This window comes from Falco punctatus (assembly GCF_963210335.1).
Source record: "Falco punctatus genome assembly, chromosome: 6".
Taxonomy (NCBI): domain Eukaryota; kingdom Metazoa; phylum Chordata; class Aves; order Falconiformes; family Falconidae; genus Falco; species Falco punctatus.
Window position 1 is genome coordinate 18,780,667 of NC_137585.1, and position 22,032 is coordinate 18,802,698.

General features: G+C 41.2%; 1 protein-coding gene across 15 annotated transcripts in view; it reads right to left on the minus strand.

The window, feature by feature from the left end:
• Window positions 1-920: 920 nt before the first annotated feature.
• SOX5 (SRY-box transcription factor 5) overlaps window positions 921-22,032 on the minus strand; it is a 652,081-nt gene continuing 630,969 nt past the window's right edge. For all 15 annotated transcript variants that reach the window (XM_080392183.1, XM_080392185.1, XM_080392184.1 and 12 more), the window contains 4 exons: window positions 19,203-19,311; window positions 18,158-18,331; window positions 10,118-10,334; window positions 921-6,787 (listed from right to left, as the gene is read on the minus strand). In XM_080392183.1, the coding sequence (XP_080248309.1) occupies window positions 6,484-6,787; window positions 10,118-10,334; window positions 18,158-18,331; window positions 19,203-19,311 (804 nt within the window). In that variant the 3' untranslated portion in view covers window positions 921-6,483. The remainder of the gene's footprint in view (window positions 6,788-10,117; window positions 10,335-18,157; window positions 18,332-19,202; window positions 19,312-22,032) is intronic.

Consider the following 22,032-nt stretch of genomic DNA (forward strand, 5'->3'; position numbering starts at 1 on the left):
ATCACATGTTGACGACGGTAACAGATAAAGGGATTTTAAGGGGTTAAAGGATGGTAACACTTATTGGCCTAAGCGTGACATTATATGGTTCTGCTCAGGTTCGTTTCTTCTTCCACTGCACCGGTGCTTTATAGCTACTATAGGCTGTATCTGGAAGCTGCCAAAACAGACCTCTGGTTTGCTGATGGGATGCTTTAGGTGTCATCGTGTGCCCAGGAAGGGCACAGAGGACAAACTGGCAAGCAAGAAAAGCACAGGCAGGTTTGTAGGACCTCCACCAACTTCTTCCTGCTTTCCCAAATATTGCCTTTTCCCTTTAGGAAATCTGGAACCATAGAATGGCATCTGTCAAGCCGTAGGCACTTGAGAGTAAGCACCCATCAGAATAACTTACTGTCAAAAACAGGTACAAATTCATTTCATCCCACTTTGTGCCATATGCTGCTGTCAAAACTTCATGAACTGTTTAGGCAGCATGTTGGGACATTTTGACTAACTATGAGCAGTGCTATTTTTTTCATTGCTTTGTGTCATCTGCATTTATAATCGGGTATTTCCCTGAATTTGGTTTGGTCTCCGAACAGAGAAGCCCGTGGAAAGTGAACATCACCTGGGAAGGTAGGCACAGGCCAAATCTCTGGATTCAGCCGCCCCTGCTTATTTGGTGCCCCAACTCTGAACTAGAAATTGCACTGTACTACATTGCTCAGGAACCAACTTACTCTTCTGTTTTAATGCTGATGTTCTAAATTTGGGGTGATTCTTTCTCCTGTGATTTGATAAACCCCCTGAATTCTGGAGCAGACTGGTAAGCTAAATGTGAATCTCATTTTGTGCTCCTTGAGCCCAGCCATTTTGTTCTGACAAGAAAATTAACTAGCACACCCTTCGCTATAATAAGTGGGAAACAGACCACAGGATAGGTAAAGAACACATTTGCTGTTTTATTGGTGCCTTGCAGGGCAATAATACTGAAAAAGGGGAATGCAAAAGAAACAAAAAACCAAAACCAAAAACAAAAACCCAGGATGGTGGCAACCCACTTTGTATTTTTTTAAAGAGTACATCAACTCCTGTTTTTTTTTATTTATTGTGGCATGAATGATAACATAAAACCAAAACATGAAAATATACAACTTATATTACACTATGTGTTATGAACAAAATATAAATCTATAACTCTATGTTATATTTACATAATTATTTCTTTTATTAAATTTCAAGTGAGATGGTAGGTTGCACATACTTTGTTTTAAGCTCCAGGCATTTGATTGTCTCTATTTCTTTTCTATTTTCATTTCACTTGTAAAATCCAAAATGTTAGAAGGAGTAAGAGCTTTAGAGCCAATGGAGCTATATAAATACTGTTTCAGCAAACCAGTGACAAAAACACTGGGGAGTAGAGAAATCAGTCAGTAGAAAAAACGAACTTGACATGTTCTTCAATCTGGGAAACTGACAAGTTAAGATAAAGTTGAAAAAATGTAAATATAAACCAAGCTAAACAGCCAGCCCATGCCCTGTGAATTGAGGATACACTTGAATCCACATCAAGTGAATTACACACAGTTCTTTGCAAAATTGAAGGTACGATTCTACCGAGAAGTGGGCAGACAAAAATACTTCCTATCCAATACATCATGCCCTTAAACGTATGAGATATCATATAGTTGCCATTCATTCTAGCAGATGAATTCTTGCTAAGTAAAGTCTACGTTTCCACGGAGTATAATTATTTTTGATGTTACGAACGTGATGTCAGAGGCTTCTTCGGGGACAATAACAGCTCATCTCTTTGGATTAAAAAGAAAAAGCTCTGAAAATGTGCTGTAAAAAGGTTAAAGACAATTTACTTTCTAAAAAATGATTTAATTAAAGAGAGAGTCTACTGCAGTAACCAAATCTTTGAAATAATGTCTTCGAAGAAAGAATTTCTTCCATATGCATTTGTAATAAGAGGATTTGGTTACAAAACTAATTAAATGCTATAATAATAGCTAGTGTTCTTTTCTGGGGGCCTGATTAATATAGCGGAACGGTTAAATAAAGATGTTAAATGCACTTAAAAATCCTATTTTACTAATATAAGGCATGAATAAATTGAAAAAGGATATACTCTGTGTTATTTAATTGAGCTTAGAAGCAAGTGCCTCAGTTTTTTTCTTCTTTTCCCCTTTTCCCCACTGCTGGTGTTGTTCTTTTGTAAGCTTGTGAGACGCATGGTATAAGCGGCTCCCCCCTGTTTAGGAGGAGATGGGCTCTACATCCCCTGACCCCGGCAGCTCCCCAAGACCATCTTTGCTCACCGGGTTCCCAGGGAAGAGGGGAATGAAGCCCACCTTGGCATTAGGGCCTCAATGCGCTTTTAGGTTAATATGATCCTAATCTCTTCTAACCTGGTTTTTCTACATGCTCCAGGGCACAGAACCCAGGAAAAAAAAGAAACAAGACAAGAAGATCTTTTTAAAATGTATGTTTTGCTTTGCTTTGTTTTTTCTAAGAAATTAAAGAGGGACAAACAGGGCCTCATTTTCAAATCTGGTATTCTACTGCCGAAGGCTATATGGGCGCTCATCCTTGGACCCAACAAAACATTAGCACAGGCGTTAAGTATTTCGCTAGTTTGGGACCCCAGAGCCTTTTTTTTTTTTTTTTGCCTTTTTTTTTTTGTTATTTTTTTGTTTCCTTTTCTTTTTAACATTGCTGCATTGGTTTCAACATCCAAATGCAGGACATGGATAGTCTGCTAAAGCTACCCATTCAACAAGCCTGACGGAAGCCCAGGCTCTAGTGTAGTCTCTCAGACAGAAATGTGTATGGTAACAAAATTAGCATTCATCTGAGCCCTAGTCCAGGCCAAGGCAGTGAGCGGAGCAGAGCGCTCCTGCAGAAGGGCTCTGTCGCGCCATCCATTGCCGAGAGCAGCGCTCGGTCCCGCAGCCCCGGCACAGGTGCTCCTCCGGCACAGGACCGACCCTGCCCACGGAGACGGCGCTACTTCCAGGAGCGTCTCCTGCAGCCCAGCCCATAGTTGGGGGCTGAGATTCGGTCCTGCTGAAGTCAAAGGGCCTTTTTCCCACTGACCTCTCCGAGGCCGGCTTTCCAGCCCACGCGTCTGAGACTCGCTCCAATCACGCCTGCTGCAGTGGCACCTACCTGGAGCTAAAACAAAGTATTCTGGTAGCCCAAAGTGACACAATTAAACCAGAGAGTCTCTATAACGTGGTGGAAATCAAGCATCCAGCAAATGTGAGGTGAACCCACAAGAGTCAGAAGTAATTTGTTCACAAAGACAGGGAACAAATTTAAAAGTTTTTTTTTTTTTTAAAAAAGGAGCAAATATCTGTTTTCACATTGTACATAATAATGATATAAAAACAATTGTCTACTTTTTTTCCTTCTTATCCAAACAGAGTGCTTCAAAAAAATTGGCTCTAGATGACTGGTGTAATCAAATAACTAAAATGAGTGATGAGAGAGCAGAAGTTAATTAAGATTGAAAACAACACTCCCATTAATTCACTCCATCATAATAAACATCAGAAGTTGACATGGCTGGGGCCAAAATTAAAATAAAAGAAAGAGAAATGGTGTGAGAAGAAGAAGCGATTTGTTTTCATATGTATATATATATATTTATATATATATAAAAAGGCAAGGTGGGGAGGGGTATCCATTTTAAATAGCCTAACAGCTTCATTTGCTGCACTGCCAAATTAGAACAGAATAAAATAAAGTTAAAAAAGGGAGGGGGGGTAAAATAAATTATACATAATTTACTAATCTGGGAACAGCTGACCATTATTATTATTATCATAATTACCATTACAACACTAGCAAGAAGAGGCAGTTCAACTGAAAAAAAAACAAAAACAAAACCAAACCAAAAACCCAACACAGTCATAAAATACAAACAAAAAGAACCCTCTCTGACATGGAGGACATGATCAGCTACTCCAAGCATAACTCGAGAGCAAATCTTCCGAGAGAGAGAAAATAGAAAACAATTTTTTGAAGCAGAAGTGGAAATCAAAACAGAGAAAACAGGAGAAAAATAAAACAGATGTTGCGGGGTAAAACTATAACACATCCAAACCGCTCATCGGAGTATTGTCCTAAAGTCTTCAATGGCATTTGCTTGTTTGCTTTGCACAAGGTCTGCAGAGGTCAAGTTACACTTCAAGTGGGATTTCAAGAACCAAAGAAAGACACCCCCTCCCGCCACCCTCCTTCCCAGTTCCCCTCCTACCTGCCCCTTTCATCCTGCCCCTGCACTTAAGTGGCTGCACCAAGTGCTAAATTTGCTTGATCAAGGGACCCTTTGCAAAATTAATGCCGCCAAGTACTGAAGACCATGGTCCTGGTGAATGCCTGGGCTGGGATCTCACTGGCACTGAGATTCGCAGGGCTATTTTTACAAGTTAGAAGTGGTAACACTAGCAATGAGTCTCTCTCTAGGAGCAGGAATTTACCAGGGAGCAACATGAATATAAAGGTGGCATCCTCAGTTAGAAAACTGACTCAGAGGAAGGCTTTTGCCTCAGTATGATCCTAAGACTTTCCTTCCCAGGCCAGAGAGGAGCTCCCAGATAGCTGCTGTTTCAAATTAGGGGTAGCCTTTTTGGTTGGTTGGTTGGTCTAGAGCTAATCTAACGTTCCTGTCTTGCTACACAAACCTGGGTCCTCTCCTTCTACATGAAGATCAGAGTGAGGAGATGAGAACAGACTCTTTGATTCACTTGTATTTACATTCTTTTTTTCTGAAATAAAGTGTAACATTCAGTTACCTTATCACAAATGCAAGGGGCTAACTTCTGCTCAGGATTACGCTTGTGTAAATCCACTTTCCTCACCTGGTTGCTGTTGCCCAAGGAAGGCAAAATTGCCCAAGCAAAGTATCTAAGTGCTCTAGAACAATGCTGAAAGCATTTTAGCCCAGGAGAACATTTTTTGAGTTGTGAGAGGCAGCAGCTAGGAAAACTCAGCACTGCAAAGGTTTGCGTTCTTACATGGCCCCTTTGAATACGGAAATCTCTTTATAGTTACTAGTTGTCCTTCCCACGCAAACATGTCACTGATAAAAATGAATTTCTGCAAGTGCAAAGGAGAAAAAAATGTCAGTTTAAAAAAAGATGCATTTTGAATCAGAGATCATTACTCAGCCACCCTGAAGGTACAAGTTCATCAAAACTGGACATCATATAACCTAATTACACTCAGCGAGGAGGTAACATTTCCAGTTGCCCTGTCCCGTGCAGAACAAATCACATCTTGGACAAGCCTTTTTTGCATTGTATATGCTGCCACTTGAAGTGTAAATTAAAAGCAAAGGCTCCTTACAGACCAAGTCATTTGGAGGGTGCAGGACTTCATTCTGGAACATGCTTTTTGCTCACAATAGTCCAATATTATTCTTATTAGTACCATAAACACGCACACAAGAAAATCCAAGACCATAAAATATTTTTTCTCTAAATTTCTTATCTCTCTCTCTCTCTCTCTCTTTTTTCACCTGAGAACGGCACCTACAGTTTCCTTTAAAAAGCAAAAGCAAAACCAAAAATATATGTCTAATCTCACCAGCTGCTGGTATATCAGGTTCTTCAAGGGATTGTCTAAGATACAACACTGTCCTAACTTAAGACAGAGCAGGAAGCAAAAGAAAAGCAAAAGAAAAACAAAACAAGAAGAGACCAATAAAAAAAAAAAAAAAAGCAAATTGGACTAGTTCAGCGCTTTAGTACAAATTTGGCACTTGCTCAAAGACTCAGTATGGTGTGCAACTGATGAAGAGAAGTCCTCTCTTGAAAGGAAATAATTGCTTGTTGGGGTTAACAGAAACAGACTCCCCACTTCCTTCCTTGCCAGCCACGCGCACAGGCACACACGCGCACACACACACACACACGCACTTCTGACCCAAATTTGCCAGGGAGGAGGAGGAGGAGGAGGAGGAGACAGGGGATAAAAGGAATTTTATCTTTTTTCTTTCCTGTCAGGTGCATTACCAAAAAAAAAAAAAAATTATTTCTCTTTAAACTGTAGCACAAAACAACAAAACACATTCACAAGCCACTTGTTGGCACTGTGTACCTGAGTGAGAATTTCTAGAACATTGTAGAACAAACAGCCATAAAGTTTATTTGAAAAAAAAAATAATAATAATAAAAGGTCGACGGGTAAGACTTCAGTGCTTGGGTATAGCAGCTGAATTACTGGCATTATTTTACCCATAGCTTATATCATTCTGTTGTTGTTGTTGTCGTTGTCTTTGTTTCCTTTCTTCTGAGCCTTTTTTCTTCTGATGCAGGCTGATGTCTATTAGTCAGCTGATGTCCCAACTAGTTAAGACTAACAGTTAAAGTAACAGTCAGTGTATGAGAAAGTTAATGTGCTTGGCCACTGGCAAGGATAAACCAGATGGGGCTTTATTTTTTCTTTTCTCCTTGAAGTCCTGTAGGTCATGAGACATTTGGACCCTGATCAGTTGGCTTGCCCCGCAATGTGATTTTCACTGTCACTGCCATAGTCTGCATCGGGGTCATCCTCTTCCTCATCGTATTCATCGTAGATTTCTCCATTGACATCGTCGGTCTGCATCTCTTCCTTGATATGAGGCTCCTCACCTTTGATGCCATAAGTGCTCTGGATGACGGGCATCCCGGGCTCTGGGCTGCTGGACACGCTCGAGTGCTCGGAGGGCAGATGTGGGGAAGGCATTCCTGCCATGGCAATGGCTCCTGGGTAAACTACGCCTGCGGTGGCAATGGGAATCTGTGCTTGTTGCCTGCAATGAAGAAAAAGTAAAAGGACGTTTGAATACTGGAAGGAGTAAAGAGAGTGCAAGTACAACAGCACTTTGCAAGCCCATAGTATATGCTCCGGGGTGGCCCATGCAAGACAGCCCTTGTATCAATATTTCAGACCCTCCAGCTGATGCTCTTGACATGAACATCAGGCCCAAACCAACTTCACTGATAAGAAATCCTAATCTCTGTAAACATCTTGAGCTGTACCTGAACTACACAGCTTCAGCTTGCCTGTTTGTGATGCAAACTTCTTTACTGGATAACCTGGGTGTCCTATGAGCTGCCAGCCCAAAATAAACATCTTTTCAATTGTGGTCCAAATTAAGCCCCATGTATTTTGAAATTCTTCCTTTTAAATAGTCTAAGCTGCTGACAGGACTAGACATAGAAGTAACACATTGCCAACAGGAGAGACTAGGTAGTTTGCACAGGAATGGGGAGGTCCTGTAAGAAAGTACCCATGGATGAGGAGAAAGCAGGTCTCTCCAAAGAGTCAGTGTTTACTCCATGTTCACTCAGAGATCTGGCCACTATTAGAGAGAGGAACAGTGGGACTTCTGGGGGGTTATAGGATGAACACCAAGGGCCTCCCACTGGAAGATGATCGTTTCCACAGTACGGCACTTGTGAAAAGCAGAAACCTTTGAAGGATGGAGGATAAAATTGGGAAAAGGCACACTTAAACCGGAAGCATGCATTATTTAAAAATAAATAAAAAGCAAGCAAGCAACATGAGCATTTGAGAAAATCCTCTACAGGATGCCTTTATGTGGCATCTAAGCCTTGGAAACCTGTCTGCAGTAATGAAAGAAGAATTATTCCAGGCCATAGAAATTCCCTTTGCATCAAGAACACTAGCTGTGTTATACTAGTGTTTGTTTCCCTGAGAAGCTTCAGGGTCCCAACAAGCCTAGAGGTTTAAAATTCATGCTCCTTTTGTTTCCTTGCTGCATGAAGTAATTCCATTGCAGTAATACTCTTCAGTACATGCTGCACATTGTAATGTCATCAGCGGTGTGTCCATCTGCACTGAAAAGCCTTGCCACAGGAGACAGGGCAGAGTCTCTTGAGATGAACATTCTTAATTAAGAATGAAACCCTCCCCTGTTCCCCTGCCTGCCTGTGCCCTGGCTGTACAGTAAGCCTTGCACAGTACAGTGATCCTGAAAGACTTTCCTCTGCCAAACAGCTTTACATTTGTTTGGAATTGCTTGCTGCATTTTCAGATCCTTCCTGCCTGCCATTCGAGCGAGGCCTCCCTCCACACAGTCCTTATTTCCGTGTTTCTGAAACAAGCAGAAGTTGTCTCAGCTGAAGATATAGCTCTTAAATGTAGGGAGCGGATCTAATTTGCATTTTATTCTTAATTCAATAGGAAGGCTTTTGTTTTCTGGAGTCAGCATTTCTGCAACAAGATTCAGCACACTTAAATTGCTTTTAATATTTAACAATAGGAACACTTTGCACTTAAATGGTGCTTTTCAGAGTGCTTTTCAAATATTAAATAATTTAAGAATAGTATTTTTCCACTTCTATAGGATGTCCACTCCAGAGGATCTCATAGCAGTCCTCCGATACTAATGTATTAGGGCTCTCAGCAGTCCGGTGAGGTGAGCTTCCACACCACCATTAAGGATGAGGACGCTGAGACAGGGAAGCATTAAGGCCAAGAGTTGCCAAAAATGCCCAATCCTTCCCATTGCGATGCCATCACACGGGCTTTCAGCATGTCCCAGCAGCTCTTGCAAACCCAATCACTTATTTTGGTACCCAGGCAGGAGCTGCACTGGTGTTTACAAGTTTTGCCCTGGACGACCTGTACCGGGTAATGGAGTAGATGGGGAAGTAAACCCAGGAAAGCAACTGTTGTGCTGCGACTGCCAGCATCAAACACTGACCCCGCTGCAGCCACTGGCCGCTTTGTCAGTAACTTCTATGAAGATTTTACCCCAGGTTCTGTGCTCTAATGCCCCAGTGCAAATTATCTCCAGAAATGTCTTGATTTCAATGTCAGACTTGTTTGGAAAGCTAAATAATATGCAGAATGTTACAAGGTTAATTTTTTTTTCCCATGATGAAGCATGCATGTTAACCAGATAAGCAGTGTTTTGGGGGCTCTGTTCCCATCTATTCTTTTTCCAGAAGGCCCCCCCTCCTCTTTTTTTAATCTCTTGATGCCAAATGTTGGCTGACTTCCCTGTGTTTGTTTCAGTGCTTACCATTGGGATCGCTGGACCTGCCAGCACCACAGGGTTAAGCAGCTCAAATTTCTCTGCTGAGCGGCTTATTGTAACAATACACACTGTAGCTGTTTAAAACACAGTCTGATGACACTTAACAGTTGCTGTACAGATATTCTCTCCTTTATTGCTACTTCTAACCATTAACTGGAGAGATGTGCAACTCAGTTAATATTAATATTATTCCAAATTCAGATGAAACAGAACAGAAATTCCATTATTTCTGAGTGTTTTCTTGTTCCTGGTTTTGCTTTAAGACCACTATGTAGCTTTTAATTTTCTGGAATGAATACAGAAATATTGCAGAATATTTGATTACTTCCGATTCTTTTGATCTACTGTAACCAAAACCAAGGAGTCTTTGCAGAAGAAAAATACATGTCAGTTTTCTAGGTAGATTTTAATCTAATCATACCAGGCTGATCTATTAGCTCTTTATCAGAACCAGTCTTCTTGAAATTTACGCTCAACACAAAGCATTTAGCTTACCGTACTGAAAGACACTCCCTAGTATGACAAATGCCATCACAATGAACAACGCAGACAGCTTCATGCCTGACATGAATTAACTGAGCCAAGTCCATATTCCGGCTCAAGCTCAGTGTGTTCAGCAGTCCTCTTGCAGACCACTTCCCACAGATCAAACTGAATGCAAACTTGTATTTTTGGCTTTCAGATTAAGAGGCTTTACCATAGATTCAATTCAGATATACTCTCTGAGGCCCCATAATAAAGTAATACTTACAAGGCTTTATTAGAAGACTTACATTTCTTTGGAAAATCTTAAGCCTTTTTTTTTATTTTTTTTATTTTGCATGATCACAGTGGAAATGGGACAGCTGGCTGAAGCTGTAAGATGAGTATATAGCAAAGCCAACAAAAAAAATCCCTAACTGCCTAACTTCCTCCTGGAACACATTGTTTTAAAGTATAAGCTTCATATTCTGTTAACAAGATATAAAGTTCTTGCCATTAAAATATAATATTTACCACACTGAATTAAGAATTCTCCCTGATTTTTTTTTTTTTTTTTTGCTTAAACGAGCAAAGTTTTTAAAGGTCCCATACCCAACATTAAAATACTGCCTCATCTCCTGGCGTCTGTTGCGCATGATAGCTTTGTACTCGCCAATGCGTAATTTTTTGCCATCTACAAGGCAGGTACGCTTTGGCCTTGGCTTGTATTTGTAGTCTGGGTATTTCTCCAGGTGCTGTTTGCTGAGTCGGGCCTGTTCCTCATAGTATGGCTGCTTCTCTAGGTTTGTCATAGCTTTCCAGCGAGATCCTGTCACACAAAAAAAAAAAAAAAGAGAGAGAGAAATGAGATTCTACTCATCCACAAACACTGAAAGGCAGAGAAACAAGTAGGTCACCCAGAACAAGATACCTACGGTTATATTGCTTTGGGCTGGGAATCTGTCAGAGCTTCTAGACAGGGGTCAGGTCTTGTTTGTATTTGACTGGTAAACCTCTTGGGTATGGCCAAGAGGCAGAGAGAGATGATACTGGAGGTTTTGACTTGATGTTTTACTGAAACCTCCCCACATTACAATGTCTTTCAGGTGGGAAGTAAAACCATCATCCTGATAACGAGCAATCCCTGACACTTGGTTTTAGAAAACAAGGCAGTGTATTTTAGTGGAATGGCCAAAGATCCCTGAGATAGACAGTCTGCTCTGCTACATCCCTCCCACCTTCCTTTGGCCACGGGCCTGTTTTCACGTCCTGTTGTAGAGGAGGCACCACTCCCTTGTGCTGTGATCTAGTCGCTATGCCCCACCATGGCTGCTGCTGGGTACAGGAGCCTGCAAAAACCTTGAAGCAATGCCTCTAAAAGCTATAAACTACCCCATATGTCTCGGTGGGGTTTTAACTCCGACTAAGTCCTGGTGAACACTGCCAGCTCCAACTTCAAGAATTTACTATGCGTCATGAAGGGAAGAGCACTGGGATACCGGCACACCTCTCCATGCAGCCACACTGTGGCTTCATTGCTGGCAGCCTTGTTTCTGACACTGCCTATGTTAGTGTAGATACTTGAGCTAGGGAAATAATGAAGACTTTACAATTGTTTTCAAATACCTCCTGAATTTTATAAACTAGCATTTCTGAAAGGACATAATATAGGAGCAGAAAGTAAAATTTCTTGAATCAGTTACGCTATTTTATTTTTCCATGAACTGTAGAACTGCTTCAGGGTAAGATACATTTCAAACAACAGGAATGGTCCAAGCTGTGAAACATGTGGCTTAGGAGAAAAACTTTATTGGAAAATAATCAATTTTCCCATTGGAAAAAAAGTTTGAATAGTTTCTCAATTTAATGGGTTCATAATGTCATATGTCATACTTTACTTCCTCTTGTTCTTCATTTTTTATGGTTACTCACCCTGTACTTAGCTCATGCTATTACTCAGGCTGGTCTTAGCTCACTGTGCCCCTAAGACTCACAATACAGAGAGCACAGTTATCCCTTCCCAGGAAAGAAAACCGTTTGGTTCCCTCTAGAAATGCCCCTTCTGATTACTGACACCACTTTCCCCATTGCTCTTTGAATCTTTATTCTAATCTGTAGTTTGGGCTTCTGGAGTGAAGGACTCACAGGCTAGTACAGCCTGACCTCACACCTAGAGATAACAGATTTGTAAATAATGATGTCTTCGTTCTGAAGAGGAGCAATGGAATCCCTTACTTAGCAAACATTGCTTTGCAGTCAAAAACGTAATTTTTCATAATATTTACAACACCTAACATGCAGAGATCCTCCAGCTAGTTCCGGGATGGGAAACAGTTTAATTACATTGTTACTAGCTTAGGCGCAGCACCACATTAGTGTGACTAGATGGTTTCTAGGGTTTGGACTAAAATTCCTGCAGGGCACTTTGTATGTCATACAGAGGAAGTGTCTGTGCACGAGGATCTGCAGATGGGCTCTGTGTTACACGGGGCAGCAAACCTCTGCGGCCGGAATCCTGGTCCGTGGCTTTGCCTCCTGCAGGGAAATTATTCCAAGCTTTTTCTGGCAAAAAAGAGTGGCTAGAAAAAGTGACACCAACTTTCCACATGTACTACCTCCTAGACTCCTAGACTTTGGACTAAACAACACAGTCATAAACATCTGGAGACTGCCAAAACACTAAACACCTACTAATGCTGCGTAAGATGGAAACATAGATAAGGCCTGTGTTGAATGATGGTAAGAGTTCAGGGTAAAGCATATGCTTTATTCATATTAATTCAAATTCTACCTCATAGACACTGGCACACTGGCATTTTAGCACATGAAGAAAATCATAAAATCTAGAATCCAGAGTCCTCTAATCACAGGCCTGCTGCAGTCCCAGCAGCTTAGAAAAACAGCCCCAGCCCCATTTCCTGCTGATGAATCAGTTTTTATTTATGAATAATAAAGTTGACAACCTCCGTCTTTATACAAATCTGGACATTTGCTTTACATGCCATGAGGGGACCTGCAATGTAGGAACTCAGACATATTTTGAGATAGACGGACAGACAGAAAGGTAGAGATTAAAATCAGTTGTTGCAAAATTGCCATGAAAATGTTCTATCCCAGCACAATCCCTCTTCTGCTGCGCTAGCTCACTTGCTGCAATCCTACAGTCAGACCTGGGCAGGCAGATTCCTACCCTTTCATGTGAAAAAATCTGTAAATAGTGGGTGAAGCTAGGTAAACATGTAAGTCTTTGCAGGATCGGGGCCATAAAATCTGAAATTTTGATGCATAATATTTGTACATACAGTTACACATACAATATTTATACATAAATGTCATTTGTTATGTTTTTCCTTCCTAAGCTGCAAACAAAAATCCTGGCAGTCTCACCTCTCTTCCTAGCAAATTTTTAATAGCTGCTTTCTGCAGTGATACCTCTTCTTACTATGACTTTAGTGTTTTTACAAAATATACTAAATATAATTTACTAGTATGTTTTGAAGTATCATAAATAATTAAACAAAGGGTTCTGTCAAAAAAAATTTTGAAAAAGGGCACATTTTCTGATGATAAATCTTTGGCTTTTACATTTTATAATTTACACTTATTTTCTTAGTAATACACAAAATCCAGCCAGCTTTCTGCTTGGCCTTAATCTGAAATTTTGAGTGTCTGAAAAATATGGAACTCTGACCTTTGAATCTGCACCCACAGGCAAGCTAAGCTATCAATGAGTATTGCCAACAAACATATTAAAACTGGTTAAAAACACCTTGCCTTTGGACAAAATATATTTGTAAAAGCTTTATCTGCCATTGTTTTATGTGTCTATAAATAGACACAGGCAGGCATGGGTACCTGTGCACAGTGCCAAGCCCAAGCCCAAGCCCAAACAAGGTGTGATTGAAGAATCTTGAAAAATCTTTATTTTTAAGGGAAGATTTACACTCTTGGGTGAGCCATCTGTGTTAAAAAGCTTTGAGTGGGTCAAGTATGCAAGGTTTTTCTCCTTGACTATGAAAAAAAGAACCTGTTCCCCTCCCTGGATGCATGCATAATCACAAGCAGGATTCTCACACAATTCTCCCTGATCTAGTGGCTGAAGTATTTAGAAAATAAATGAGAATATCGTAAGACTTTGCAGCACCAAACGTGGCTCCTGCCGCCAGTGTGAGCCAGGGCAGTCGGAGCTGCACCCACACAGTGTCTATGAGCACGGCTGCAGAGGCCAGCTGTTTGAGTCCAGGGCAGAGAAGAGATGCCCCACGTGTGCCCTGGCACTTGTGCTCGGGCACACGCATACATGCACTAGGTGGGAATAGGAGCTCTGCTTACTGTTGATTTTAAGCCAAGTTTCTCTGACAAGAATTTTCAGATGTTTGGAATATTGCCTAACTTTTAGTCTATTAGACTGACATTTTTCAATCTGAGTATCCGAATCAGGCTGATTTTACATTTAAAAAATACCCTCACATACACAAACACTTGTATAATGTGTATAGGTTTGTATTCACACACACATCCACGAGATAATTTCTGAAGGTAGTATCTATTCTCATTTGTTCATAATCTTTTTATGTAGACTTCTCAGTGAAATTAATTAAAATATTTACAAAAATATCGAAACAATGCATTATTAAATTGATAGGGTCCAGCAGACCCATTTTAGCACTTTTTTAACAATTTACTAAAAAAAAAATCATCCGCAAGTTTAAGTTGCAATGAACAGATGGATGACAAACGTATGCACAGATGAATTTAGCGACAAATCCATGTATCTAATTTTTATGCTCGAAACATAATACCACAGTGTCAAACATAATCCCTAGAGAATTCTAGTGCTGGGAAGGGCACTTCCTCTCATTTTACTATAAAAATGACCCTCGATTGGTGACAACTCCATCTAAGCTACTCTCTGTGACAACGAGCTCTCTGACCTCAACGTGTAGCAGTGCTGCTAAAAATGATGGCAAGGAGAAATTGTGGCTTTCTAATAAAGAGACCCTAATACCTGGCTGAACTCTAAGCTTCTAGTTGCTCACCCTCCGCCAGTTAACAGAGAGCTCCCTGCTGACTTCAAAAGACTGCCCTTTTGCAATTGAGGGAAGACCTTTGTAACGTTTCTGTCAGGAAAGAAGACATCAGGACATCCCTCTCCATTGCATAGGTGGAATAAAAAAATTAAATGTGATGCTAGAAAGAAATAGAAACATCATCTCTTACTGCCTCAGACCTTGCTTTTCCCCATATCTGGCAGCAAAACAGAAAGAGTTTGGAGTCAGCTATACTGTCTGTCACCTCAACAGGATCTGTAATGAATTTGCACATTTTACTCCAACTACTGTATATCTAATCAGAAAAAGATGTCCCCATATCTCCCTGATCTAGCGCCAAATAGTAAAAGGTGATTCCTTATGTTAACAATTTCAGCAGAATGGCTTATTAAAACCAGATTTTAGGGTATTATAAAATGCTTAGAAGCCCTTTAAAATGTCAACCAGGATCCCCAGAGACCGCGTAAAATGTCAGCCCAGCTCAAGCGCCTGTTTTAAGCAGAATGAATTAGCAGCGTGCTGTCGGAGGTTGTTATCCAAAACAATCAGTTAAGAGGGAAAACATCAAGCTCTCTTTGTACTTTCTATATGAAAAGGGCCATTCAGAATGATCTTGTAGATTTCTGAAGCTGATTATTTAAAAACAGGTTTAACCAGGTCTACTCTCAATTTAGAAACAGACCAAAACTATTACTGCCCTGTCCTCAGTCTAATCACATCATACACCTCTGACCAGTATAATCCCTTTTAACCAGTATAAGGTTATTTTACCATCAACATAACCAATTTAGCCTTCTAATCCTGTCCCCATAACTAATCTAATCATCCCATACCACCCTTTTAATCATGGGTCAATATCGTCACATCTGCCATACACAGCCAATACATTCTGCCTCTCTGACCAATTTATCTCATTTCCACTTGCCTCCTGCTAACTTTTCATACCACTCTAATCAAGCCAAACTTCAAATCTTTGACCAGTCAAAACTCAGCATATTTACCAGCCCTGCAGTTGGCTAATGCTGCCATTACAACTGAGCTACATCTCTTGAGTTGTCTGCAAAACCAGTGAGACCTGCAGCCTAGGTAAAAATTTCCTGCTTAAGCTTCTACCTGGCCCAAGGGATGCTTAAGTACTGTAACAGTCTTTATCAGTAAAAATGCAACTTCTCCAATCTGGTCACAGGTATTCTTTTTTTCTGCAGAACACTAATTTGTTGGCCTCAGAGATCCTCCTTATCCACTTTCTGTATCATTCAGCATGTCACGGAGGAGTCACTTAGGACAAAATGTGATCCTGAGAATTTGAGCAAGTAGTGGAAAGTTGAAAGACTGTGGCATGAAATTCAGTAGATGATGTAAATGACAAAGAAGTCTTGGGATGTGAAGAGTAGAGAATATGGAAATTAGATGTTCCTTTTTTTAATTTCAAGATTTCTTGCAGAATATGGGAGAATTAAGAACCTCCAGGAGAAGGTCAGGCTTGAGACCTAAGGAACCTGAAGGTGCACAAGTCCATGGGACCTAATGAGATGCATCCATGGGTCCTGAGGGATTTGGGGATGAAGTTGCTAAGACTATCCATCCTGTTTGAGAAGTTGTGGCAGTCCAGTGAAGTTCCCACTGACTGGAAAAGGGGAAACCATGCCCCCATTTTTAAAAGGAAAAAAGGAAGACCTGGGGAACTACAGTTCCATCAGTCTCACCTCTGTGCTCAGCAATATCATGGAGCAGATCCTCCAGGAATCTATGCTAAGGCACATGGAAAATAAGGAGGTGAATAGTGACACCCAACATGGCTTCATTAATGGCAAATTATGCCTGATACATTTGGTGTCCTTCTACGATGGGGTTACAGCATTGGTGGATAAAGGAAGAGCAACTGACATCACCTATCTGGAGTTGTGCAAAGCATTTGACACTGTCCCACATGACATCCCTGCCTCTAAACTAGAGAGATGCAGGATGGACCACTTGGTGAATAAGGAATTGGCTGGATGGTTGCACTCAAGGAGTTGCAGTTAATGGCTCGATGTCCGAGCGGGGACCAGCGATGGCATTCCTCACTAGAACTGGCGCTGTTTAACATCTTTATCAGTGACAAAAATCCGAGTGACACTGGGACTGAGTGCACCCTCAGCAAGTTTGCTGAAAACACCAAGCCGTGTGGCGTGGTCGACATGCTGGAGGGAAAGGACCCTGATAAGCTTGAGAGGTGGGCCCCTGTGCACCTCATGAAGTTCAACAAGGCCAAGTTCAAGGTCCTGCACATGGAAAGGGGAAAGCCCAAGCACAAATACAGGCTGGGTAGGGAATGGATTGAGAGCAGCCCTGAGAAGAGGGACATGGGTGTGTTGGTGGATGAGAAGCTCAGCATGACCCGGAAATGTGCACTTGCAACCCAGAAAGTCAACCTGATCCTGGGCTGCATCAAAAGAAGCGTGACCAGCAGGTCGAGGGAGGTGATTCTTCCCCTACTTCACTCTTGTGAGACCCCATCTGGAGTACTGCACTCATCTCTGGGGCCTCCAACATAAAAAGGACATGAACCAGTCGGATTGAGTCCAGAGGAGAGCCACAAAGATGATCAGAGGGCTGGAGCACCTCTCCTGTGAAGACTCCTGAGAGAGTTGGGGTTGTTCAGCCTGGAGAAGAGAAGGCTCCGGGGAGACCTTATAGTGGCCTTCCAGTACCTAAAGGGGGTACTGGAAAGAAAGCCAGAGAGGGACTTTTTACAAGGGCATGTATTTCTAGGACAAGGGGGAATGGCAAGAGGGTAGATTTAGATTATATATTGGGAAGAAATTCATCACTATGAGGGTGGTGAAGCACTGGAACAGGTTGCCCAGAGAAGCTGTGGCTGCCCCATCCCTGGAAGTGTTCAAGGCCAGGTGGGATGGGGCTCTGAGTGACCTGGTCTAGTGGAAGGTGTCCCTGCCCATGGCAGGGGGTTGGAACTAGATGTTCTTTAAGATCCCTTCTAACCCCAACCACTCTATGATTCTATGTTTCTACGGTATTTAGAATAAAAGCAAATAATAATGATAATGATAATAACAACAACAACAACAACAATAATAATAATAATATCATGTACTAAAGGGAAATATAGTATAAAAGGAAGATAATAAAAGTCCTTTAAAACTGTCAGTGTATAAAGTAAAAGGATGTTTAGGATCTTTTCCATATGGTCATTGATTTGAACAGAAAGTGCTATGGCACAAATCAAATACTGTGGTGTGCTACCCCACAGAATTTAATTAGATGAAATACGTGGGCAAATAAATGATAGCAGCCGTTTTGTGATTGCTCAACAGCATAATGAAATTAACTGTTTTTGTCTATTCAGTTCAAGTTTTCGCACCAAAACCACCACAACAATCTCAGTAATTACAAAGACACAAGGACATTTCAGGTTATGGTTAATGTATACTGCTGGGTAGCAGTGGAAGCCTGTATCACTGTTGTCCTTGGTGCAATCATTACGTAGCAAAGCAGACATTCTAGAGACAGTAATTCTGTTGTGTCAGGTGCTCAGCTTTATTCAGACAAAAGTGCTTTGAGTTTTTCTACTGAAAGAACAGTGCTCTATCATTCTTACCTAGTATCTTGCTGATATTGGAGTTGTGCATGTCTGGGAAGGCTTGAAGGATCTTCCTCCGTTCATCTTTAGCCCACACCATGAATGCATTCATCGGGCGCTTGATATGGGGCTCGTTGCTACCACGCCCTCTGGATTCCCGATAAATTCTAGACTCAGAAACTCCTGCACTTCCTAAAAAGAAAGAAAAAAGCATTCCCAGCTTGTGTTTCATTATGCAGCTTCCTCTGCCATCAATAACCTATGTGAGGTGCTGCACATGCAATGAGTCAGTGTTCACAATAGGTTAATGGCATTTCAGTTTTACAACAGAAAATACCACGTACTGTATATTGTCTAGGTTTTAGTTATTCTGTTGATTCATTATCAGATACTGTAGATTTGATTCACAGTTTAGACTTGAAGAGTTTTAATTGTTTTTTTCAGCACAAAGCATTGAACAGCTTTTCTAAATCATCTTCTATAACTTAATAACACAAACCCAACACTTATCAACACACATTTTCTTTCTACCTATCTACTACCATTTTTTTTGATGGGAAGGGGGTGATAATATGGCAACATTAGATGTTTCTTCTTAAGCAATTCTCTAACTAGCAAATGAGCATTTACACATCTGCCTGGTTTTGTGAAGGTCTCTGCAACAGCCGAGAAAGAAATGAACATTACGCTTGCTTCATCAAACCAAGAAAGCTCCTACAGATGCAGAGCATGCAACACCTGTGGATGATCAGGTCTATAATTCATGGATTCACCGTGTGATCTCATTTATCCCACATCTGTTTGCCTCCTTTATTCTCTTTTAACATCAGTAATACATTCTTGGTACAGTCTTAAGAACTGCAGTGCATAGAAGAGAAAGCTAAAAATCACCTCCAGACTTAAGCCACCACATGATGAATCATTTTTTCCTGATTTGTTTCATAGCCACTTCTTGCTAACCGCTCCTACTCCGCACAGGCCTCCAAAGCACTTGGTTTCTCCTTCAGACCCCATTGACATGTACACACAAAACTGGAAATTAGGGTAAGCCATTTGTACTGACCGTCAGAATCTCCACTCATGTTGAAATCCATCATTGCGTGGCTAAACTTCCCGTCTTCGCTCTGTTTTACTGCCAGTTGCTGAGTCAGGGTCTCCAATGTTGTTTTGTCCTATATGGGCAAGATGACGGGATTTGGATCAGGAAAATAATTAAACACTGTAACTGCAAAGTTCACAGGTAATTTAGAAGGTTGATAGGGAAGCTGGATAACAATTCATTCACAACAGTTTACACATGGACAGCCAGATATTTAAGAATACATAATAGTATTTTTTCTGGAAGGGATATGGTTGCAGACTCTACCAAGTCCCTTTTAAAACATGCTTATTAGCTAATGATGAGCAAACTTCATAGTGTTGAAAAGATTGGTTTAGTTAGGCATGATAAAATTGGCTGCGTACCTGAAGAATACTTCAGCTCTCTATGTCCCTGGGGCCACAAAGCTGGACTGGAAGTTTATATGATACACACTCTTTTGCAATGTATTTACTGTTTTACTCTATTTCCAGCCTGCAATCAAAGTCCAGGGACATGGGTGACTGCTCTTTTTCTTTTTTAAAAGGCATTATTTTAGGGAGCAGCCCAGAGGGAAAAAAAACACCCTGTAGTTCAAACTTTTTTCAGGCCTTGGGAAAGGGTCAGCCTGAATTAAGCATGATACTTGGGCAGCAGTTTGTGCTCTTGTCCAGACTGTTTTGCCCAAGCCTACTAACACCCCGTCTGTCATTCATCTAGTCAGAACTATCTGTGAACCCTGGATTGCAACAGGCTAGTGCGTGCTGCCAATTAATCTGTCAGGCTGCAGCGGTGTCTAAAGACACTGCCAGAACAACATGCCAGGGCCATTAATTCCAATGTTCTCTTCAAAACACCTCGCTTCCCCCGAACTGTTTGACTTTACAAATACAAAGGTGTTCCATTTTCCAACTGTTTTTGTTTTCCCAATGACTTTTACTCATAAACGTTCTATCTTCCTGACAATCATATGTTTAAAAATAAATCTTTCAGGAAAGCAATACTAACATTTCAAAATGTTAGGCACTGTGCCTTTTGCAAAGCTAAGAAAATGACATGATATGGCATAATAATAAAGTTGCTCCAGTCGAAAAAAATTCTTTTGAGCTTCTTCCTGAAGGAAAGATTGCTGTTTTGTTGCTCTATTCCACTCTTGATGACTGTAAAAGATCAACAAACTAAAAAAACTTCCAGATTTCACATGGCAACCGGAGACTTTACATCTATTCTATGTAGCCTAATAATGTCACTGGGTGGTATTATAGAAGAAAACAGAAAAGAGAACAATGCGACTACAGAAATGCTTCCTGCGATGTGATGTCCCTGCATCTGCAATTCAAAGAACAGTTCAAATTCATGTAAGTTGTTTCACAAAGGTTTTCTTGAGGGAGTTCGAAACGAGGCTAATCTGCTCCACTGTGTATGCCTGCACAGTTTAGGGAACACGAGGTTAACTTTCCTACTCCTCACATTCATTTTCATTGTGGATCCTTTTGCACTCCTAGTGCTTTGTCAATAACCACCGACAGAACTTTCAATAATGAAAGCATGCAAGATGAGTTATCCTCTTGTTTTTTTGCAGGAAAAGCTCATGCAACGGAGTCAGCCTATCACAGGCAAAAGGATTCCTCTAGCACTACCAAGCACAGCAGATCCAGAAAGTTTGGAGAAGCTTCGAATAAGCACCTGAAGTATTCAGGCATTTGGTTTTACCAAACTCTTTGATCTACTGGTTTTAACTCAGCTCCCGTTTCCAAAGCTGCCTGTCAGCAGACAGAAATTCAGGAAGAAGTTGACTTCGTATTTCTTCCAAATGTATCTCAGATACATAATGGAAGTCAGTAGTTTTTCCTCAGAAAAAATCTCTATTTACCATCAGCTTCATAACAATAGAGTTGAAAAATTTTTGCATCAGGAATAATTTAAAAATGCTGCCATCAACCTAAAATATAAAAGAACATCTCCTCTTGTCAGGTATGTTATGGGGGAGGGGAGTTATTCTTTTGCAGACTTTTCTTGAATCATGTATAAACCTCTTAGAGAAACAGAGCTGAGAGCGCAAAGGGCACAGGCTTAACAGCTTTTTCTTTATGCAGTAAACGCAGCTGTTGAAGTCGGAGGCAGTTACATTCAGAACCACACTCTGCCGACATGATCTGATTGAGTCTTAAGGTCAGCGAATACTCGGGCATGCTGTCTGCAAGGTACACGCTGGGTACGGCTCGTTTATCAGTTTGACTTCGCAAGCCTACAGATGCTCTGCTGCTATCCATCTTGGGCAAAGTTTTGCCTTTTGAGGTACCGCCACATTAGATGAAGTGAGAGAGTGCAGGCATGATGGAAGAAAGGCTGTGAAGGAATGCCAGATGAGTGCTGAGCTCCTGGGCTATGCTGCTCAGCCCCGGTGTTTAGAGGTGGCTCTCTGGACAGCCCAAACATGGAGGAAGAGTGTGTTGAAGGGGTAGTCTCCCCTGTTGAAGGGAGACTACCCCTTCAACACACTCACAAGTTACTCCCTGTTACTTAGATGTAATGAATGACAATGTAATCCAATCCAATCAGCAACGATAAGGTACACTTTTCTGTGCTGATGTTTACGAATGTTTAAGTTTAAAAGGTATTCAGGCAAGAATAAGTCTAAGGTCTGCTCCCTCCTAAGCCTCTGCAACAGCATTAGGAGAGCAGGAAGAGACCAGCGACACCCTGGCAGGATGCAAAAGCCTGGCTACATGTAAGCAGCGTTCCAGTTCCCTGTCCTGCACTCTTCCCATTAAACACACTGCAGCTGATTTTCCCCAATGTACAGAAACGCTTT